This window comes from Ambystoma mexicanum, chromosome 1q (assembly GCF_040938575.1).
Source record: "Ambystoma mexicanum isolate Mex_15411 chromosome 1q, UKY_AmexF1_1, whole genome shotgun sequence".
NCBI lineage: Eukaryota > Metazoa > Chordata > Amphibia > Caudata > Ambystomatidae > Ambystoma > Ambystoma mexicanum.
Genome location: NC_090922.1, coordinates 669,089,208 through 669,106,412, shown reverse-complemented (window position 1 = coordinate 669,106,412; position 17,205 = coordinate 669,089,208). Strand labels below are relative to the sequence as shown.

General features: G+C 43.8%; 1 protein-coding gene across 4 annotated transcripts in view; it reads right to left on the bottom strand.

The window, feature by feature from the left end:
* The window catches only part of LOC138535053 (dimethylaniline monooxygenase [N-oxide-forming] 2-like), a 500,693-nt gene that overhangs the window by 174,847 nt on the left and 308,641 nt on the right, over window positions 1-17,205 (bottom strand). The window contains exon 7 of one of the 4 annotated variants that reach the window (XM_069641266.1): window positions 12,068-12,108. The exons of the other annotated variants lie outside the window; for them this stretch is intronic. Coding sequence (XP_069497367.1) covers window positions 12,068-12,108 — 41 coding nt within the window. The remainder of the gene's footprint in view (window positions 1-12,067; window positions 12,109-17,205) is intronic. 4 annotated transcript variants of the gene reach the window in all.

Here is a 17,205-nt window from a genome sequence, read left to right as displayed (position 1 = left end):
TATCTTACATCAGACTGCCTTAATCGATGGATTCAATATGATCACTTCATAAGCAGAAGCTCTCTGAGATGTCAGTGTACCCTTTGGTTTCTCTAGAATAGCAAATAGTGAGTGCTCGATGTACAACGTCATTGAGCATCCCATTACAATGGTAGTAGCTTTTTCAATGGTGAATGCTGCGGCAGCCAAACTTGGTTCACAAGGGAAATGGCCTTTCATCACTGGGTCCAAATTCCCACTGTAATATGCCAGGTACTTGTACCCTAATGTGGTTCTCTGCGTGAGCACTGCCATCATAACGCTTCCATTCGTGTGTGAGAGCAGGTAAAATTCCTCTGCATAGTTGGGAATTCCTAAAACTGGTGCCGTGCAAATAACTTTTTTGTTTTTCGGCAAATCCTTCCTCCATGGTTTCAGACCATTCATTTATTCTTTCGTTACCTGGGGCTTCTTTAAGGCTTGAAGCAAAGGCTTGGTGTAAGAGATATAGTCCAAGACCCATGCCCTGACATAGTTGCACAGGCCTAAGAAGCTCTGCATCTGTTTTATCATGTGTGGCTTAGTCGTGTTCAATATGGCTTCAGCCCTTTCTGGGGTCACTCTTTTTCCCTCATGTGAGATCAGCTGGCCTATGTATAGCACTTCTTGTTTACAATATTGTAACTTCTCTTTGTCAACCTTATATCCTTTCTCAGCCAATATAGTCAATAGCTGAACAGAATCGTGCCTGCATTGTTCCTCTTTCGTGCTGCAAATTAAGATGTCATTCACATATTGTAGGACAACTGTTTCCAATGTAATATTGCTTAGGTCCATCTGCAGGTCTCTGTTAAAGATAGAAGGAGACTCACAGTATCCATGGGGTAGCCTCGTGCTTATCAGGTGCATCTGTCTGAATGTGAATGACGTCAGATATTGTGAGTCACGGTGCAACGGGATTGAGAAAAATGCATTTTTCAAGTCAATCACCATGAAATATTTAGCCTCAACAGGTATATTACATAAAATAGTAGCCGGGTTAGGGACTAAACGGAACTCGGCCTTAATAATATCATTTATCTGCCTCAGATCTTGAACTAGCCTCCAAGACCCTCCTTTACTTTTTGTTCACAGGCTACACTGACTTATTACATGGTGACTCTGATGTCACTAAAATGCATTGTTCCGTCATGCCTGAAATTGTCTTAAAAATCCCTTCATCTGCCTCTCTATGGGATATTGTCATGTTTTGGGTAAAATTGCTCCTGGTTTTAGCTTAATTTTCACCTCTCCAACCCCTTTCAATAGGCCTACGTCATAGGGTCCTGTGGTCCTCACTGAGGCAGGCACCTGGGCCATGTCGTCATCAAAATATTCAGGACGGTTTTGTGCCAACAACATTCTCTGAGGCACTTCCCTTTTGATCATTCTCACCCAAAAGGTGAGACTCACCTCCATTGTTGTCTCTTCCATATCTGCTTGCTCTTCAAACAGATCGTCATCAGTAACGTCAGTCAATCGGTATCCCTCTTCAATGGCGATGACTGTGCACCATTGCCGGCCTTCATCTTCATAACCATCAATTAAGGCAATTTTCTCTCATACTGCAGCTGTGTGTATCATCGAGGGAAATACTTGTCCCTTTTCCTCGTGCATAGGTATTCCTGGCCTGAAAATAAATTAATCTCATGGTTTTGTCTGCAAGGCCTGGTAGCCCTGCCATTAGTATGCGCATTCATTACGCAAATATTTCTGGGTCTAATGGGACAGCCCTCATAGCTGTGTGTCCTGCGTATGCTCTAATCACTGCGCATATGTTTGAATAGTGCATTCCTGGAGTTGAACATACAATGCCCTCCTCCGTGAACGAGATTGTCATATTCAACTTCGTCATTAGATCTCGTCCCAGAATGTTTACTGGGGTCTGTCATGAATATAATAAAGGCACATTCATCTCACATTCTCCTATAAAGACTGGAAGTGCATTTGTCAAGGGAACACAACTTGTAGCTCCTGTGAAACTCTGATTATTTATGGCATCGTCAGACAAGGAAAACTTACCTTCACGTATGCACAAATTGGTTGCGCCCGTTTCAACTAAGAAGGAATATTCTTTATCCCCTATAACGACATCCACCCTAGGTTCCCGGTGAGGGTCTGGTGTCACTGATAGGATAGAACACATCAGGGCTCCCAGTGAGCTGTCCTTGTCCATATATAGTTTGGGCCCACCATGTGCTGATGAATTTCCCCCATTTCCAGTGTTACTTCCCATTCAAGGGTTCACAGTCTGCCCTGCGCTAATCGTTTGTGACAATTGCTACGGTGACTGTTGGGACTGCCCTTGTGGAAAACTCACTATATTCTGAGGTTGCAAACCTTGTTGCGCTACTGGCGCTTGTTGTTGTTGCACCGTGTGATTCTGTGCAACTCCCTGTTGTGCGAAGGCGGGTGGATTTGCCACGCCTGCTCCTATTCCTTGACCATTTTGCATCATGCTTTGATTTCTGCATGTGCGCGCTAAATGCCCTGTCATCCCACACAACCAACATACTGGCGGTGGTCGGATCATTTCACCATTTGACATGTCTTGATTGCCATTTTGCATGTTCTGGAAACCTCCCTGATTACTCTGCCATCCTCTTCCCCTAAATCCTCTTCCCCTGGGGTAAAACCCTGTACTGCCCTGATTATTCTGTTGTGTATTATTGACCTGTTGCATGCTCGATTCAGCTGTGCTAGTTATCATGGCTCCCTCAAGAGCATGTTTTGGCAATTTATTCTGCACCAATTTTGCTTCCTCACCCTTTCATGCAGCTTCTTTTTTGTGATTCTTTTCTTGCAGTAGTCTGCAATAGTGTGCGATGGTCAGCTGTATTTCTGACCAAGGTTTAGCCTCGATTCCTACCAATTTCTTGAGCTGTTTCTGTACCGGCTCTGGCAGCCCTTGGCACAATATATGGTAGAACACAGGTATAGATTTCCCCCAAGATTCATGAGTCTCGAGTACCCACGCGTCTTGAAAGTTCTGTATGTAAATCAACGGATCCTCAGACTCCTTCATTTTACGTGTCATTATAGCTCCCATATCAGAAGTGTCTGGGTAAAGCACTCGTAGTGCCTTCCATACCGCAATTGTTAAATGGAGCGCCATCATGCGCGGTATTAATTGTGGTCAGACCAGGGTAAACTGCCTGTGTCCACACATCGTCTGCTCTCTCACCAAGTATGGCGATTAAGAGACCCTTGATATCCGCTACAGCTAACGTGTTCCCTCCTGTCATTTTTTCTAACTCGTGTATCCATTTTCTGGCTCCTGATGTCTACATTGGAAGCTTGTTTTTCAAATGTTCTCGATACATGTGTGGCCATGGAATATATTGTGGTCTTGCTCCCCTTTTCTCGAGTAACGGAAATTGGGATGTGTAGCTCTCTCTCTCTCTTCTCTCATTGTTCTCCTGTCTACTGCAGGGATAATGTTCCTGCAACTCCGCCTGCCTGGCAATGTCCTAAGCCTGTCCACATAGGGCGGTGGTGACACCCCCCTCTGACTGTGAGATACTTCTTTGTGTCGGTCTGACTGCATGACTGACTCTGATGCCCTCGGTGCAGTCTCACTAGTGTCTGACCATCTTATCCCTTTTTCTCTTGGGAATCGTCTTTCGCTCCTTCTCTTTTCCTCCTTTTCCTCGCGCTCCTCCCTTTCTGAGTTGGACATGGTCCGTCCCCAACTCGTGCTACTTCTTGTGTCTTCTTTGTTCCTACTTATTTCTAGTCTATCCAGGGATAGTTCTCTATTCCCACTACTTGGGGAGACATCCTCAGTGTCGTAAAGTTGAGTGCTCTCTAGGTGCTCGTCTTCCCTCTCCCGTAGGGGATTTGTTCTAACCCCATTTCGTCATATATTCTATCGATTGTTTCTCAGATGCTTCTGGTGTCGAAGTCATCTTCAATATTCGCCCTAGATGTGCCTAGTACTGAATCGTACACAGGGACGAATTCTTCGATTTCTTCCCAATCTACCACTGGATCAGGTTTTTTAACCTTTCTCTCCAGATATTCAAGATCGCGTGCTCTCTGTCTTCGCTTACGTTCTTCATCATCATCAAATTCTCTGCGCTTCCTCGCCTCTTCTTTTACCCTATCTTCTTCCTTTTTCTTTTAGTTTCTACGTTCATCTGCCCTTTGGATTTCCTCATCCCTTCGTCTCTTTATTCTTTTTTCTCGTATTCTTTGCTCTTCTTCTAGCTTTTGCTGCTTCTGTATATCTTGATCATTGGCTGCTCACTGTTTGCGATCGAGCTGTCTTTCTTGCTCTTCGCGATATAACTGTTCTCGTCTCTGTCTATCTTTTTTCCTTATTCTTTTGTCTCTCAATTCTTTCTCTTTCTCCCTGTTCTGACATTGTCTAGCCTCTCCTTTTGTTTTGCATCATCAATGCCTTTGCCATTGAGTTTCAATAAAATTTTCCCTCCCATCCATTCGTTTTTTGCGAATGCTATCTCATCAGTTCTATCTTTGCTTCCTTTCCAACTTTTACGTTCTCTCTCCTTATCGAGAGATGTACTTGTCTGTGTTTGGTCCCTTCTCTCATCAGCGTGTCTCTCCTTGTCCCTTGGGACTGTGGAGGTGATATCCTTATCCTTACCTTGATTTTCGTCACTACTTTGCGTAGGTGACTCATATGCTGGGTTGCTATACTCTGTGGATGCTTTAAGTTCTCTCAGCGGGTATAACCCTTTGTCCTTACCATTCTCAATCTTTGTTTCAGATGGGGCACGTGGCACTTTGGGCGTCTCACCCCCCTCTGTACACATTAAGTATCCAATCTATTGGCGGCTCCTCTTCCTTTCCCTGTTCATACATCTTCTAAAGCTCTAGAACAGCTAGGCGTTTGTCTAACTATTTGCCTGTGTATGTGGCGTGTAAATATGTTGTCATGTGTTGCAAAACAGCTTTAGATAAGGACCCACCCTGTAGCCATGGCATAAACATCTTGTGGGCAGTTCCTTTAACCCATTCTGTACTGTATTTTTTCAGTTTAGGTGCATGTTTCGGCAACTGTTTGCACAGGTGTGCTAATGGAGTTATGTCCTCCATGTTTAAATCTGTTCTCTTTCTCCTTATAGAACACTTGTCAAAGCTTCACATAACTTAAACAATTCCCACAATATGAGCTAGCACCAATCACTGCAAGCTCCAATCCCGATTTTCTCCCCCAAAAATGTATGTCTTCTATTTTACTCAAAAACCATCAATTCGTATACTATAACATCACAGTTATTCAATCGCGTAAAATTTAAGTCAGTTCTTCTCAATAAAATGTTGAACTTGACGTCACAACAAACAACATGTAAGACAGACGTTTAAAAGACTAGACGAACACCAGCTGGTCACATGTATCTCTGCCTCTAAAATTTACCCCGACATCGAGTTTAAACGTATCCCTTTCGCGGCGCCTTTAATCGCTGTGGTAGTCTATTCATTCCCCTTTATTTGGGACTCTGGATACACGTTTCTTCTAGCCGTTATATTAGCGTAGGAATGAGGCGAATCCTCTCTTCTCGGGTGTCCTCCCCGGTATCTTTCCTCTATTTGCTTCATTATTCTCGAGTCATTATTCCCTTCCCCCGATATATATACATTCTTCTCTACTTGTAGCTATATTTTGTTTTCCCGCCTCCCTCTGTTACCTTTTCCCTTCACTTGTTCTAAAGCATGCACTTTTTCCAAAACACTTAGTCTTTTTCACTCATCGTTCGCATGTTTCCTCTCTGGACCCTCGGATCACTGCCTTTGTCACTGTCTTCTTCGGCTTTTCTCCCGCTCAGCTCCCCGTAGGAATGGGAAAAGGTTATGTGGGGAAGCACAGGTCCTGTCAGACCTTGTTCTGCAGGTTTTGTTGCTTACACTACTACTGTCTACGGGGAGCTTCACGGTCTACTCAGCCGAATGGCAAAGGATTTGTGATATTGCTGAAGACAATAGAGTTACTTTTTGTCGACGGTCAATAGGTGTCTTATTCTAATCGATAATCGATAACCATCCTATGCTACCAAGTGTACTCCGAGACCCCCGGCCAGCCCATAGAGCCAAGGCTTGCTCAGAAGTACTTTAAGACAATATAGCTGCACCCATGAGATGGATGGGGGTGCAGATGTATTACTCCAACACCAATCAATAAGGACAACTCAATGGTTTGGCAAAGGGAGTCCGTTTAATGACAAGTACAAAAAACGGGGAGTTATGGATATCAGCAGTGATGCAATCGTCCTTCTTGCTTCAACTCCAACGAACTTCATACAAGTTGTAACATTTATACTCGTCATCATTGAGATGTAACACTCAAAAGTTAACATGCAATTCTATTGGTTAGGAAAAGGTAACTTTACTATAGGTACTATATCTGTATATGGTAACGGAGTGAGGGGATTGGGTAAACACTGTCAGGTGGGCGTCTAAGCACTTCCTTCAAAAATGACTACAGTAGACATCACTAAAAGTACGACGTCCCATTGGTTCTACTAACTATAGGACCCTAGATTATTTGGTCCATTGTGATTGGGTTGGAACCAACCCCATGCATACTTTTCCGCTTAGCAGCATGCAGAATGGTCGGCCAGGTGCGGGGTGCCCCTTAGTTACCCGGCCTACCTCTGATTATGGTTACAATCAATCATCACTTTAGTAGCCATGTGTCAATTATTTCACTGTGGTTGGCCTCGAGACTGCACCTTCTGTCTGGAAAAGTTCTGATATCTCTGCCTGGACAGGTGCCAAGCGTAGGTGTGAACCCTCGCTTCTTCGCTTGGCTGGTTACGTGGTTCAGATACCGTGAATTTGTCTCTTGTCTCTTTTCTCTCAATTTGTGTATTTGATTATCGTTTCACCCGCCACCTGCCTTCGCCTTCTTATCTCAACCTTTCAGAGGCAGGATATTCTGTTCTTAGTTTCAATTAAATGTAGCTACTGTTCACCTTTCTATTGGTATGAACTTGGCTTTCCTGGCTCGAATTGCCTCTGCTGAGTTTTGTTTCAGCCGTCTCTTCTCGTTTTGCTAAATATGAATCTTTTCTCGTATGGCCTTTAGTAATCTGGGTTGATTCTGCTTCTTGTGCAAAGTAGAAATATACTTATAATAATGTGCTTTGTTTGAGGTAGATTATGTATAATGGCGCTTGCCGCACTACTCTTCTACTAAGCATAGCAAGCCGCACTGTTTTCTTAGCTTTCTTGCAGTTCCAAGCATATTTACAGGTGTAAACTGGTCGAATATCTTCATCTTGCTTACAGCTTTAACTTCTTTGCATTTCAACATCGTCCTTTCACTTTACGTTCACGATATCCTCATTCATGGCATTTCGTCTCTTTGCATCATTCTCTGGTTGTCATTTCTTCTATCTGCAAGTCAGTCCGGGACCTCATGATGTCACCATTCGTCTTCCATCAAGACCTTTCTGGTTTCTTCCGGGACTATACTTAGGTAATCTTCATTTCGTTTCATTTGTTGGTAAGGTTTTCTCAATGGGTACCTTACTGTCCATAGTTTCCTTGGTATTGGTACTTCAACAGATGCTGTTCTTCTAATAGGTACTGGTCAGAGCCCTACTGCGGCTCTCTGCTGGTTTATTTGCTCATCATACGTCACATATCTCGGTGTGAACGTTCCTGGTACTTTAAAATGGGCGACTGGAGTGCAAGATTTATTTGGGACCTCCTCGACATGTGCATATCATTGGCCCCACTGGGCTTCATGAGAGTCCTACTCTGTAGTCATGCATGCTCTTGCAGTATGTTGTTAGTGTCCACGCTGTCCAAGAGCAGGCTGTATACCCAACTTTGCAAAATGCCTACATGATTTCGACACTGAATTCTACCCATATGGTGATGATACAATGGGAATAAAGCAGTCTGCATCTGAGTGGATGCGAGCCATCAGCTTTTGGATGAAGAGTAATTGTCTAACATATAAAGCTTTGAAATCTAAAATATGTATCTACGTAATAGCCAATGCAACAGGCACACCTAACGTATGGTAGTTACCATGGGGAACTGAAATTCACTGGTAATCTAAGTTCACAATCTAGAGATCCTGCTGGACAGGCACCCGATTCTATCACCCCAGGTAAATGTGGTGGTTCGATCCAGCCTCACTCCTATAAAAATACTAAAATAATTATTGTTGTTACCCTTCACCCACCAAGTTACTTTGGTGACTCTGTGTATCTCATTTTACTTTCATTATTGCAGGCAGCTTAACTAGGGCTCCTATTTTACACAATTAGACATCTCCAGTGGATTCAAAATGTTGCTGGGCGAAGCCTTCCATTGCCCCAGTTTTTAGATAAACTCCTGTAGATAAGCCAAATTATTTCTACGTTACCTTTTTGATCCACAACGCCTTCATTCAGTGTATATGACCTGGTTTGACCATAAATTAACCCACTAATGCCACCATTTGTTCAGCCATGGGCAGACTACTGTTGAGTCCCAATTTAAAACTAGTGAAATGAGAATGTTGCCTCTCCTTACTACCCCTGTCCCTTGAATACTTTGGCCCATGTTCAGAGACAGATTGATGACCACTTAAACATCTGAAATTCTCTTCAAATGGTTTTGGTTTCCTGGATGAACCTGCCTTTTCCTCTTCAGAATCACTCTGCTTAGCGCTAAGAGCCCCCCCGCCCATCCTCAGACAGGGCTGAAAGTCTTTTTTTTTAGAAAATTCAATAGCATAAAAACCTAACACAATCCTCCAGTGACTTAGCTGGCTAACTTGGCGATTTGGCTAGGACTATGACAAATTGTTCGGTCTTATTTGGTGATAGGTCTGAAGCTACTCAGTGTTGGTGGGTTTGCAGTGAGCTGGCCGTTTCCTACTGCTGGTTCTGGTTTCAGGTTTTCTTGTCAGAAGGGGTCTGGTTGGTCACAGTGACTTCACTGGTGGTTTGGATGTAGAGGTTACTGTCAAGCTCTTGTGACAGTGTAGGGGTATTGTTGCAGGCGGTTGGGTTACTCAGTTCCTTGATCAGCTTGTACATCTCGTTTAGTGGGCAGGCTGCAAGTCTGATATATTTTGGCAAGGAGAGATTTCTTTGTCTTTGGACTTCTTCTTTGTGTTGTAGTGGTCATTGTTACTAATGGGAGTGGGGAGTTTGACTCGCATTAGCTCCTTTGAAACTAGTTTAATGTATTGTTGATTTTCTTAAGTGAGGTCAGTTCGGCTGTATACCATCATGTGTTGGCTGAAGTGCTTCAAAAGTGCCAGCTTGCCCAGAGCCTTTTTGCATAAAGTTCTGTGTAGCGTGCATACCTGACCCGGGGTGAGCGGCGTAGCAGGGTGCCGGGTATCTTGTGTTCTTCAGTAATGTGTTTAGCTCAATTAGGTTTGGACCTTCCTTGCTCTCTTGTGGCTGAGTGTTGCTTTTCCTGTGATGGGGAGTGGGCATGTTAGTGTGGTGGCATCCGCGGCGAGGAAGGGAATGGGAAGGTCAACCCGACAAGATACGCAATGCGGTTAGGGTAGAGTTACGAGTCTCCCCATGCAGAGGCAAAACTAGAACTACTGCAACACAAAAGAAAAATCAGGATTGGTAGAGTGCTAATCTGTGATTTACATCAATCCCTTAAAATGGCAACCTACACCATAGGATATACCATGTATTGCAATGTATGACACATGCCTGTGCCTAGTTCCCTCAAACCAGTCTGTGTCCCAAGCTTTAACGATGAAGTGAAGGCAGAAATTCAGTAAACCATTGATGTATTTTTCTTTTTACTTGCTTTGTTCGTTGGATTTCAAACTCTGGTTTATACTTTGTCATTTTTGGGGGGGACCATATAAACTATTTCAATATTAAGTAGTTTGCACCTGAGACCTACAATGCTCACCACAAAGCCAATGTATGCCCTCTCTCGAGGTCGAACTTCTTCCAAGGCTACTGCCCTTTTTTGGGCCGATCCACAAAGTTTCTGCTTCCAGCGAAGGAAGAAAGGATACGCACCTGCAGCTGCATCACTGCAGTGACGAAAATTGTATGGAATTCTTAAAAGGTAATCTGATTAAGCACAATCACGCGGCCCTTTTTACACGTGCGTGCATTTGTCAAAATCTGGGCCATGGGGGCTCATGCGTGTCCTGATTCACAAGGTATGCACACACATTCAAAGAAATGCCCATGCACTTATCATTGTCTGTCCGGAGCTGATGCAGGAGACTGTATAATTCATTGAAGGGTCATTCCAGACTCATCCATCTTTGCATTGTCTGCAGTTAGCCCTCTAAGTGCGCTATGCTACAGCATAAGCCCTTTAAAGCGCTTTTTACTGAACTGTGTGCGCAGCACCCAGACACTTTTGGGGAGTCGGTTAATAGATGAGTGTCAGGAAGGAGGGCCTGGCACGAGGTACACTATATGGAAGTGATTGGGCTACTTAGCCTTTGCCCTGCTGCAAGTGCTTCCTTAAATGTATGGTTTATCTTTGTGAAATAGGTGATCTGTGCGTTTCACAAAGTGGCCATCTCAGAAAAGTGGTAGAGGGTTTTTAAAGATGGGCAATAATCAAAGACAGTTTTCACTCTATATAGGGTTCAATCGTTTTAATGTGGTAATGTACTGGGGAGACCCCCCGGCCGGCCCATAGAGCCAAGGTTTGCTCCACAGTACTTTAAGACGAGATAGCTGCAGGTATATTACTCCAACACTAATCAATAAGGACAACTCAATGGTTTGGCAAAGGGGAGTCAGTTTAACGACAAGTACAAAAAACGGGGAAACATGGAAATCGACAGTGATGCGATAGTCCGTCTCGCTTCAACTCCCAAGAACTTCATACAAACAGTAACATGTATACCCAAAACCCGTCATCGTTGACGTGTAACACTCAAAAGTTAACATGCAATTCTATTGGTTAGGAAAAGGTAACTTTACTATAGGTACTATATCTGTATATAGTAACAGAGTGAGGGGATTGGATAAACACTATCAGGTGGGCGTCTACGCCCTTCCTTCTAACATTACTCATGTAGACGTCACTAAAAGTACAACGTCTCATTGGTTCGACTATCTATAGGACCCTAGATTATTTGGTCCATTGTGATTGGGTTGGCTTCAACCCCATGCATAAATCTCCACTTTAATTAGCAGCACGCAGAATGGTCAACCAGGTGGAGGATGCCCTAAGATTCACCCGGCCTCCCTTCAATCAATCATTACTTTAGTGGCTATGTGTCAATTAATTGGCTGCGGTTGGCCTCGAAACTGTATCTTCTTGTCAGAAAAAGTTAAGATGCCTCTGTCTGGGCGACAGCCAGGCATAGTGTAAACCCGTGCCTCTGTCTGCTCGGATGGTCACGTGCTGCTCACAATGTGAATCTGCCTAGTTTTCTCCAGTTTGTGCATTTAATTCTCATTCGGCTTGCCACCTGCCTGGGCCTCCTTATCTTGGCCTTCCTGAGATAGGCTGTTCTGTTCTTAAGTTTCGATTCCGCGAAGCTACTGCTCACTCCTTTCGGTCTGACCTCGGCTCCCCAGGCACGAGTTGCTCTTGCTGAGTTTCGATTCAGCCATCTCGTCTTGTTTTAGTTGGAATACGAATCCTGTCCTGTTTGACCTCTAGTAACCTGAGTTAATTCTGTTTTTGTGTAAAGTGGACTCGTACTTGTATAATGTGCTTCGTTGAGGTAGATATGTATAAGTGGCACTTGCCGCAATCTATCTTCTACTAAGCATACCAAGCCGCACTGTTTTCTTACCTTTCTTGCGGTTTCAAGCATATGTACAGGCGTTAGATGGTTGAATATCTTCATCCCGTTACGGCTTAAGTTTCTTTATATTTCAACATCGTCTCTCCTTCTAAGTTCACGATATCCTTATTCATGGCGTTTCGTCTCTATGTGTCATCTTTGGGTCATCATATCTTCTATCTGCAAGCCTGTCCGGGTCCTCGTGACATCACCATTCGTCTTCAATTAAGGCCTTTTGAGTTTCTTCCGGGACAGTGTTTAGCAATCTTCATTTCGGTTCATTTGCTGGTAAGGTTTTCTCAATGGATACCTTACTGTCCATGGTTGTCTGGTTATTGGTACTTCAATGGGTATTGTTCTTCTGATAGGCACTGGACAGAGCCCTACTGCGGCTCTCTGCTGGTTTATTTGTTCATCATACGTCACATATCTCAGTGTGAACGTTCCTGGTACTTCAAAATGGGCAACTGGAGTGCAGGCCTCAATCGGAAGCTCCTCTACAGTAATCATACACCTGGATGCTAATCACTGAGGGGGCCTTGCGAATGAAATAATTGTGATTGCTTAGGTCACTCCTCATCTGTACAATTTCTGGGAGATGCGGTTGCACATACTGACCTCAAAATTGTACAGATGTAATAGTATTTGTGTACATCTGAGTCAATGGTCTAGCTTTAAGCCTACCAACACCTACACTCACTTCAGGCAGGTGCTTTAGCAGGTCGGGCACTGAATCTGTATAGGATGTAGCAACAGACCATCTTTGCACAATCACTGATAATGGGACAGCTGTGGCCTGAGTCCTTTTGGACCTCTGAGTGACCTTGAACATGGTTGATCATTAGATTCTAGATACCAGTATCGATTCAGCAGGCCTTTTCTGGTTTCATTCTTTTGTTCCAGAGTGCATTCCGGCTGCCCACTCCCTTCTCTTCCTCTGTCCACCAAGCTCTTTGCTTGTGCCCCTCTGGGTCAAACTTTATGTCCAACCCTTCATTACTCTCAGTTTTTTGTATTCTTTACCTATGTTGACAATACTCAAGGACAGGTTCATTTCAACAATGACACTAACTTCTCAGCTATATGGTTTGAAAATCGTATGGATGATATCTCCCCCTGGATGAACAGCCAATCTGAAGTTCTACTGTGATGAGAATGGGTTTCGGTGTTTGGAGGCCGCCCTACTAAGTGGTTGCCTGTGATGTGTCCTCTGTCCCTTCTGCCCTGCCGCACAATTGTGCTGATGGTCAGACAGCTAGGGGTCACATTTTCCAACTGTTGTTATAACCCACAAATCAGCCTCATTGCTTCATCTAATCCCTCCTTTCTGCACTCCCCCTTCAAGAACAACGTCTGTCACTGCACCTGTGCAATAATGTGCAGATTATAGCAACTCCACCTTGCTCTCCTACCAAATCCATTGTCTGCAACTAATCCAGAATGCTTCGGTTAGAATGATTGCCAGTAAACTTCAAACATTGTCACATCAATTCTCTGCTCCCCCCATGGGTCCCATCACTTGAGTTATTGTATCAGACTCTTCATATAACTCACAGATGCTTCTATCAAACCAACCCAGTTTTCTTGACAACCCTTTTATAGCACAAATTCTCCATGCCTCTGCTCCTCTCAGCTTCTGCTTTTTTGTGGTGTCTACATTTTGCCTCTCTGGAACTAGAGGAAATCTTTTTCTGAGCTTGTTGCCAAAAGTGGAACAAGCTTCCACTCCATATTCATTCGCTTTCTCATCATCTGTCTTTCTGCAGTCATTTCAAAACGCATCTCTTCTCTTGTACTTGCTAGTCTTTCCCCACTCTATCAGTTGGATCCAGCACCAAGAACAACATTTCCATTAGATAACATTAAAGAGTCACACATTAGTGCTGGTCAATGGGCCGGCTCTTGCCACGTCTGAGATCTGGCATCATATGTCTTCGTGGATCTCAGATCCAGCCTGCCTCAGCCCCAGTAGCTCTTTTCAAAGTCAGACCGGGACATTTCTCCCCTTTGGCCACCTCATTGACAAGTGGGTGCCAAACGGGATAGGTGTCCTACTGGCAGGACCATGGGGATGCCAAGCAAGGTGGTGTTCCTGCTCAGCACCCTCATTGTCCTGGCAGTCAGGGCCAGCCCGAGGCTACATGGGAAGTCTATGCGGATGACCAGGGCCCCACAGGCACCAGCTGCCTGTTTCAGCAAATTAATACATGTTTTCTAGTGAGTAGTCCTAGCGAATAATTTTTATTTTGAAAGCACACACAGTGCACCAGTAATCTGCCTAAATCTATGCCTTCCTTCAGGACAATCAAACATACCCCCCAAACCAGTTTAAATGATCTGCCTTATTTTAGCATCCTCATATTTATCACAGAATGTAACATTTTCCCCACATTATATATGAAGCATGCCTTTGTCAAACATTGAAACACAAACAGGTACCCTTTTCACATATTACATTTTGCTGTGAGTCTTTAAGTCTTGAAAATACATTTTCAAAAACAACTGGCCATTTTTTGGGGGGCTTTTAGATGGCGCTGGAAGTGCTACCTTGAAGCCAAAACTATTGCCATTAAAATAAGAACTTTAACATAAGAGCTTCAAATATGGGCTTTGAATGAAGGTCAGTAATGCTTCTCAATTGAGATGACATTTGAGGAGGGATGCAAAGTGTATTTTGTGTTGTTTCGTTATGGATCCCTTCCCATTAACTACCCCTAGCCATGCTAATCCCTATGGCTAAATCCACCCATTCCTGCCCATCTCGGAACTCTTTGAGCTCTGAGCTCTTCCATGGAGGCAGCCATTTTGAATGACTGTCTCTAAGGAAGCTCTCTTTATAAACAAGCCAAAGCTAGTGGACATTTTTTAATGGGAAGGATTCAGTGCATCTTCCAAACAAAATGATACATTGTTTAAAATAGCTAGAGTAATTTTCATTTTGGGAGCTTGTTTTGATTTGCAATGAAATGAGGGCTAGTTTTAGTAAGCTGCCACTATGGTGACTCCAGTGACTCCAAGCCTAATGCTGCTGCCCCTATACCTCAAACCTTCGTCTCCATTTATAGTCACAAATTCCCAAAGGAAGTGGGCTCCAACGAAGTGTGGGTTCCCTTTCGACCACTGCCAACGGGCTGTCTGCAGGTCTGCAGGACTCTGCTTGGAATCTGTGCATCTGCCTCACAGTCACAGATCATGACTAGGCACTAGTAGTCCATGCGCTGCGAACACAAGCAACTTGCAAGAATTATACAGCTTCTATTTACAAGGAGGCAATTAAAAAGGTGCCGCCTAGGACCTACTGAACATGTCCAGAACGGGAGACATGTTAGAAATCGTGCCCTTACAGCAGTCACGAATCAAATCAACGTTTCTTCATTGTTTCTTTTTCTCCAATAACGAAATGTATCTGTTTGGAAATACTTCAGTATAGTATTAGCACACACACTCGTATTGTAAAGAAGTCGTCACCTTTACGCATGTGCACAAGAATGTGTATTTCCCTAATGAACATGCTGACACGATTGACACTGGAGCCTCACACTGAGCATGCCTCAACGACAAGTATCTATCTTCTAAGCCTGCTCTGTCATTCTTTAAGGTAACTAGATGTTGAGCTAAAAACGACATATCTACATTGATGTCTTAGTTGTTAATAAGCAGGAGGCTGTTTGAAGCAAGTTGTCAGTGGCTCGTAGTGTGGATGACCTGAGCTCTGGACAGTTATTAGGAAGAGCAATTCGCATATTTCGGAGTTGTTATATTGCTCATATGGTTACCTTTATTATATGCAGCCTGCCGACAGTTCATTCGCTTAGTGCCAATTGGAAAAGTGCAATGGAAATCACACAAGAAATGTCGAAACAGGATTCACTTAAGGTGAGTAAAGCCTCGTCATTTTGCATAAGATGCTCTATTGGTAGTAAGATGTTGAAATGTGACAATGGGCCTCATTACGACCCTGGCGGTACGGGGTAAACGGCGCCATAAAAGGTGCCGGCGCCGTTTACCCCGTACCGCTTCATTACGAGGTCCCCTCCCGGGACCCAGGAAGCAACTCCTCGTCAAACCCGGCATGCTTACTGGGTCCCGCGAGGAGAAGAGGGAGCAAACAACGGGCCAGCTCGTAATGGACCGTTGTTTGCTCCCTCCCCCATTCCCATTCAGCCCTATGGGGGCTGAATGGGAATGGGGAAGGACCGGGTCTGGGTCCTTGGAGGGAGGAATTACCGAGCCTACCGAACTCGGAATGGCCCGGTAATTCCTCATTCTGAGGACCCGGAGGCGATTTCGGCGGCAGCCATGCCGCCAATAGCGGCATGGCTACCGCCGAGATCGTAATGAGGTCCTATATGTAATGTTTCCGTTTGTATCTTGCTCCCTACAGTTTTGTTTGCCAACTAAAAGTTTAACATATTACAGATGCAATATGTGTGGAATTGAGGATCCCAATATTATTGTCTCTGGATAAGGTACGTCGACAAAGAATTCACTAATCGCATATCGATCACGAAATGTACGATATATTTTTGTATCTTGTCCTTTCAATATGTATCGTGCTATGTGTTTACTGCTGCCTTGTAATACATGGCGTCCTGCACCCCAGGCTAAATATATGGTGTGCCCTGCGTCCCACATGCTTGTAGACCATTTTCTCTACTGTGATTTACATTGCATTTATAAATACCCTAACGGTTCTAGGTTTTTCTCGTAATGTAACTTAAACAATGTAACAAACTATTTTTTATAAGTCTAGACCCACATCTGTGCAGCAGGTCTATAATTTGAGGAGACCCTTGCTAGCATGTACTAGTATAGATTATTGTTTATTTTTTTAATTATAATTATATATTGTAATTGTGATTATTATTTTTGTCACCCCATGCTTCGTCGCTTTTAAACCTGCGACTATTTGGAGAGAGCTGAAAGAGGGAAGCGGGTCCATGGCTGCAGGACTAATTACACCTTGTATGTGGTGACTGCAGGGCTGACTATTCCTTTGAACTGTGTTTTGACACACTTGCAGCCCGCCCCCTCTATTTATAGCATCTGCAATGCTAAAGAGGCACGCTTTACCCTGAGTGTCAGCCCCTTAGTACTTCTAAACCAGCAGTGGTTCCAATAATAAAGCTAAAAGAGTCAAAACTTGGCAGGTAGACTCCCTTCTGCACACAACTAATACAAACATTACTGGTGGGCCTTTATGGGACAACACAGAGAATGCATTCTTTAGAAAAAAGGGGCAATCTGGCTTTGTAAGGGGGACATTACAATTATAAGTACAGCATTTCTAATCAAAACCGTTTGTTTGCAAATCAAGAACATTTTAATCAGTAAACTCTGCTAATCAATTTGTTGAAAACGAATGGATGTCTTGGTTAATACCACTCCGGCGGTGCCTCGCAATTGCCTTTCCCATGCATACACAAAAGCCCAAATTGTTGCCATTGCCAATGCTTCTTTGCCTTCTACTGAACTACATT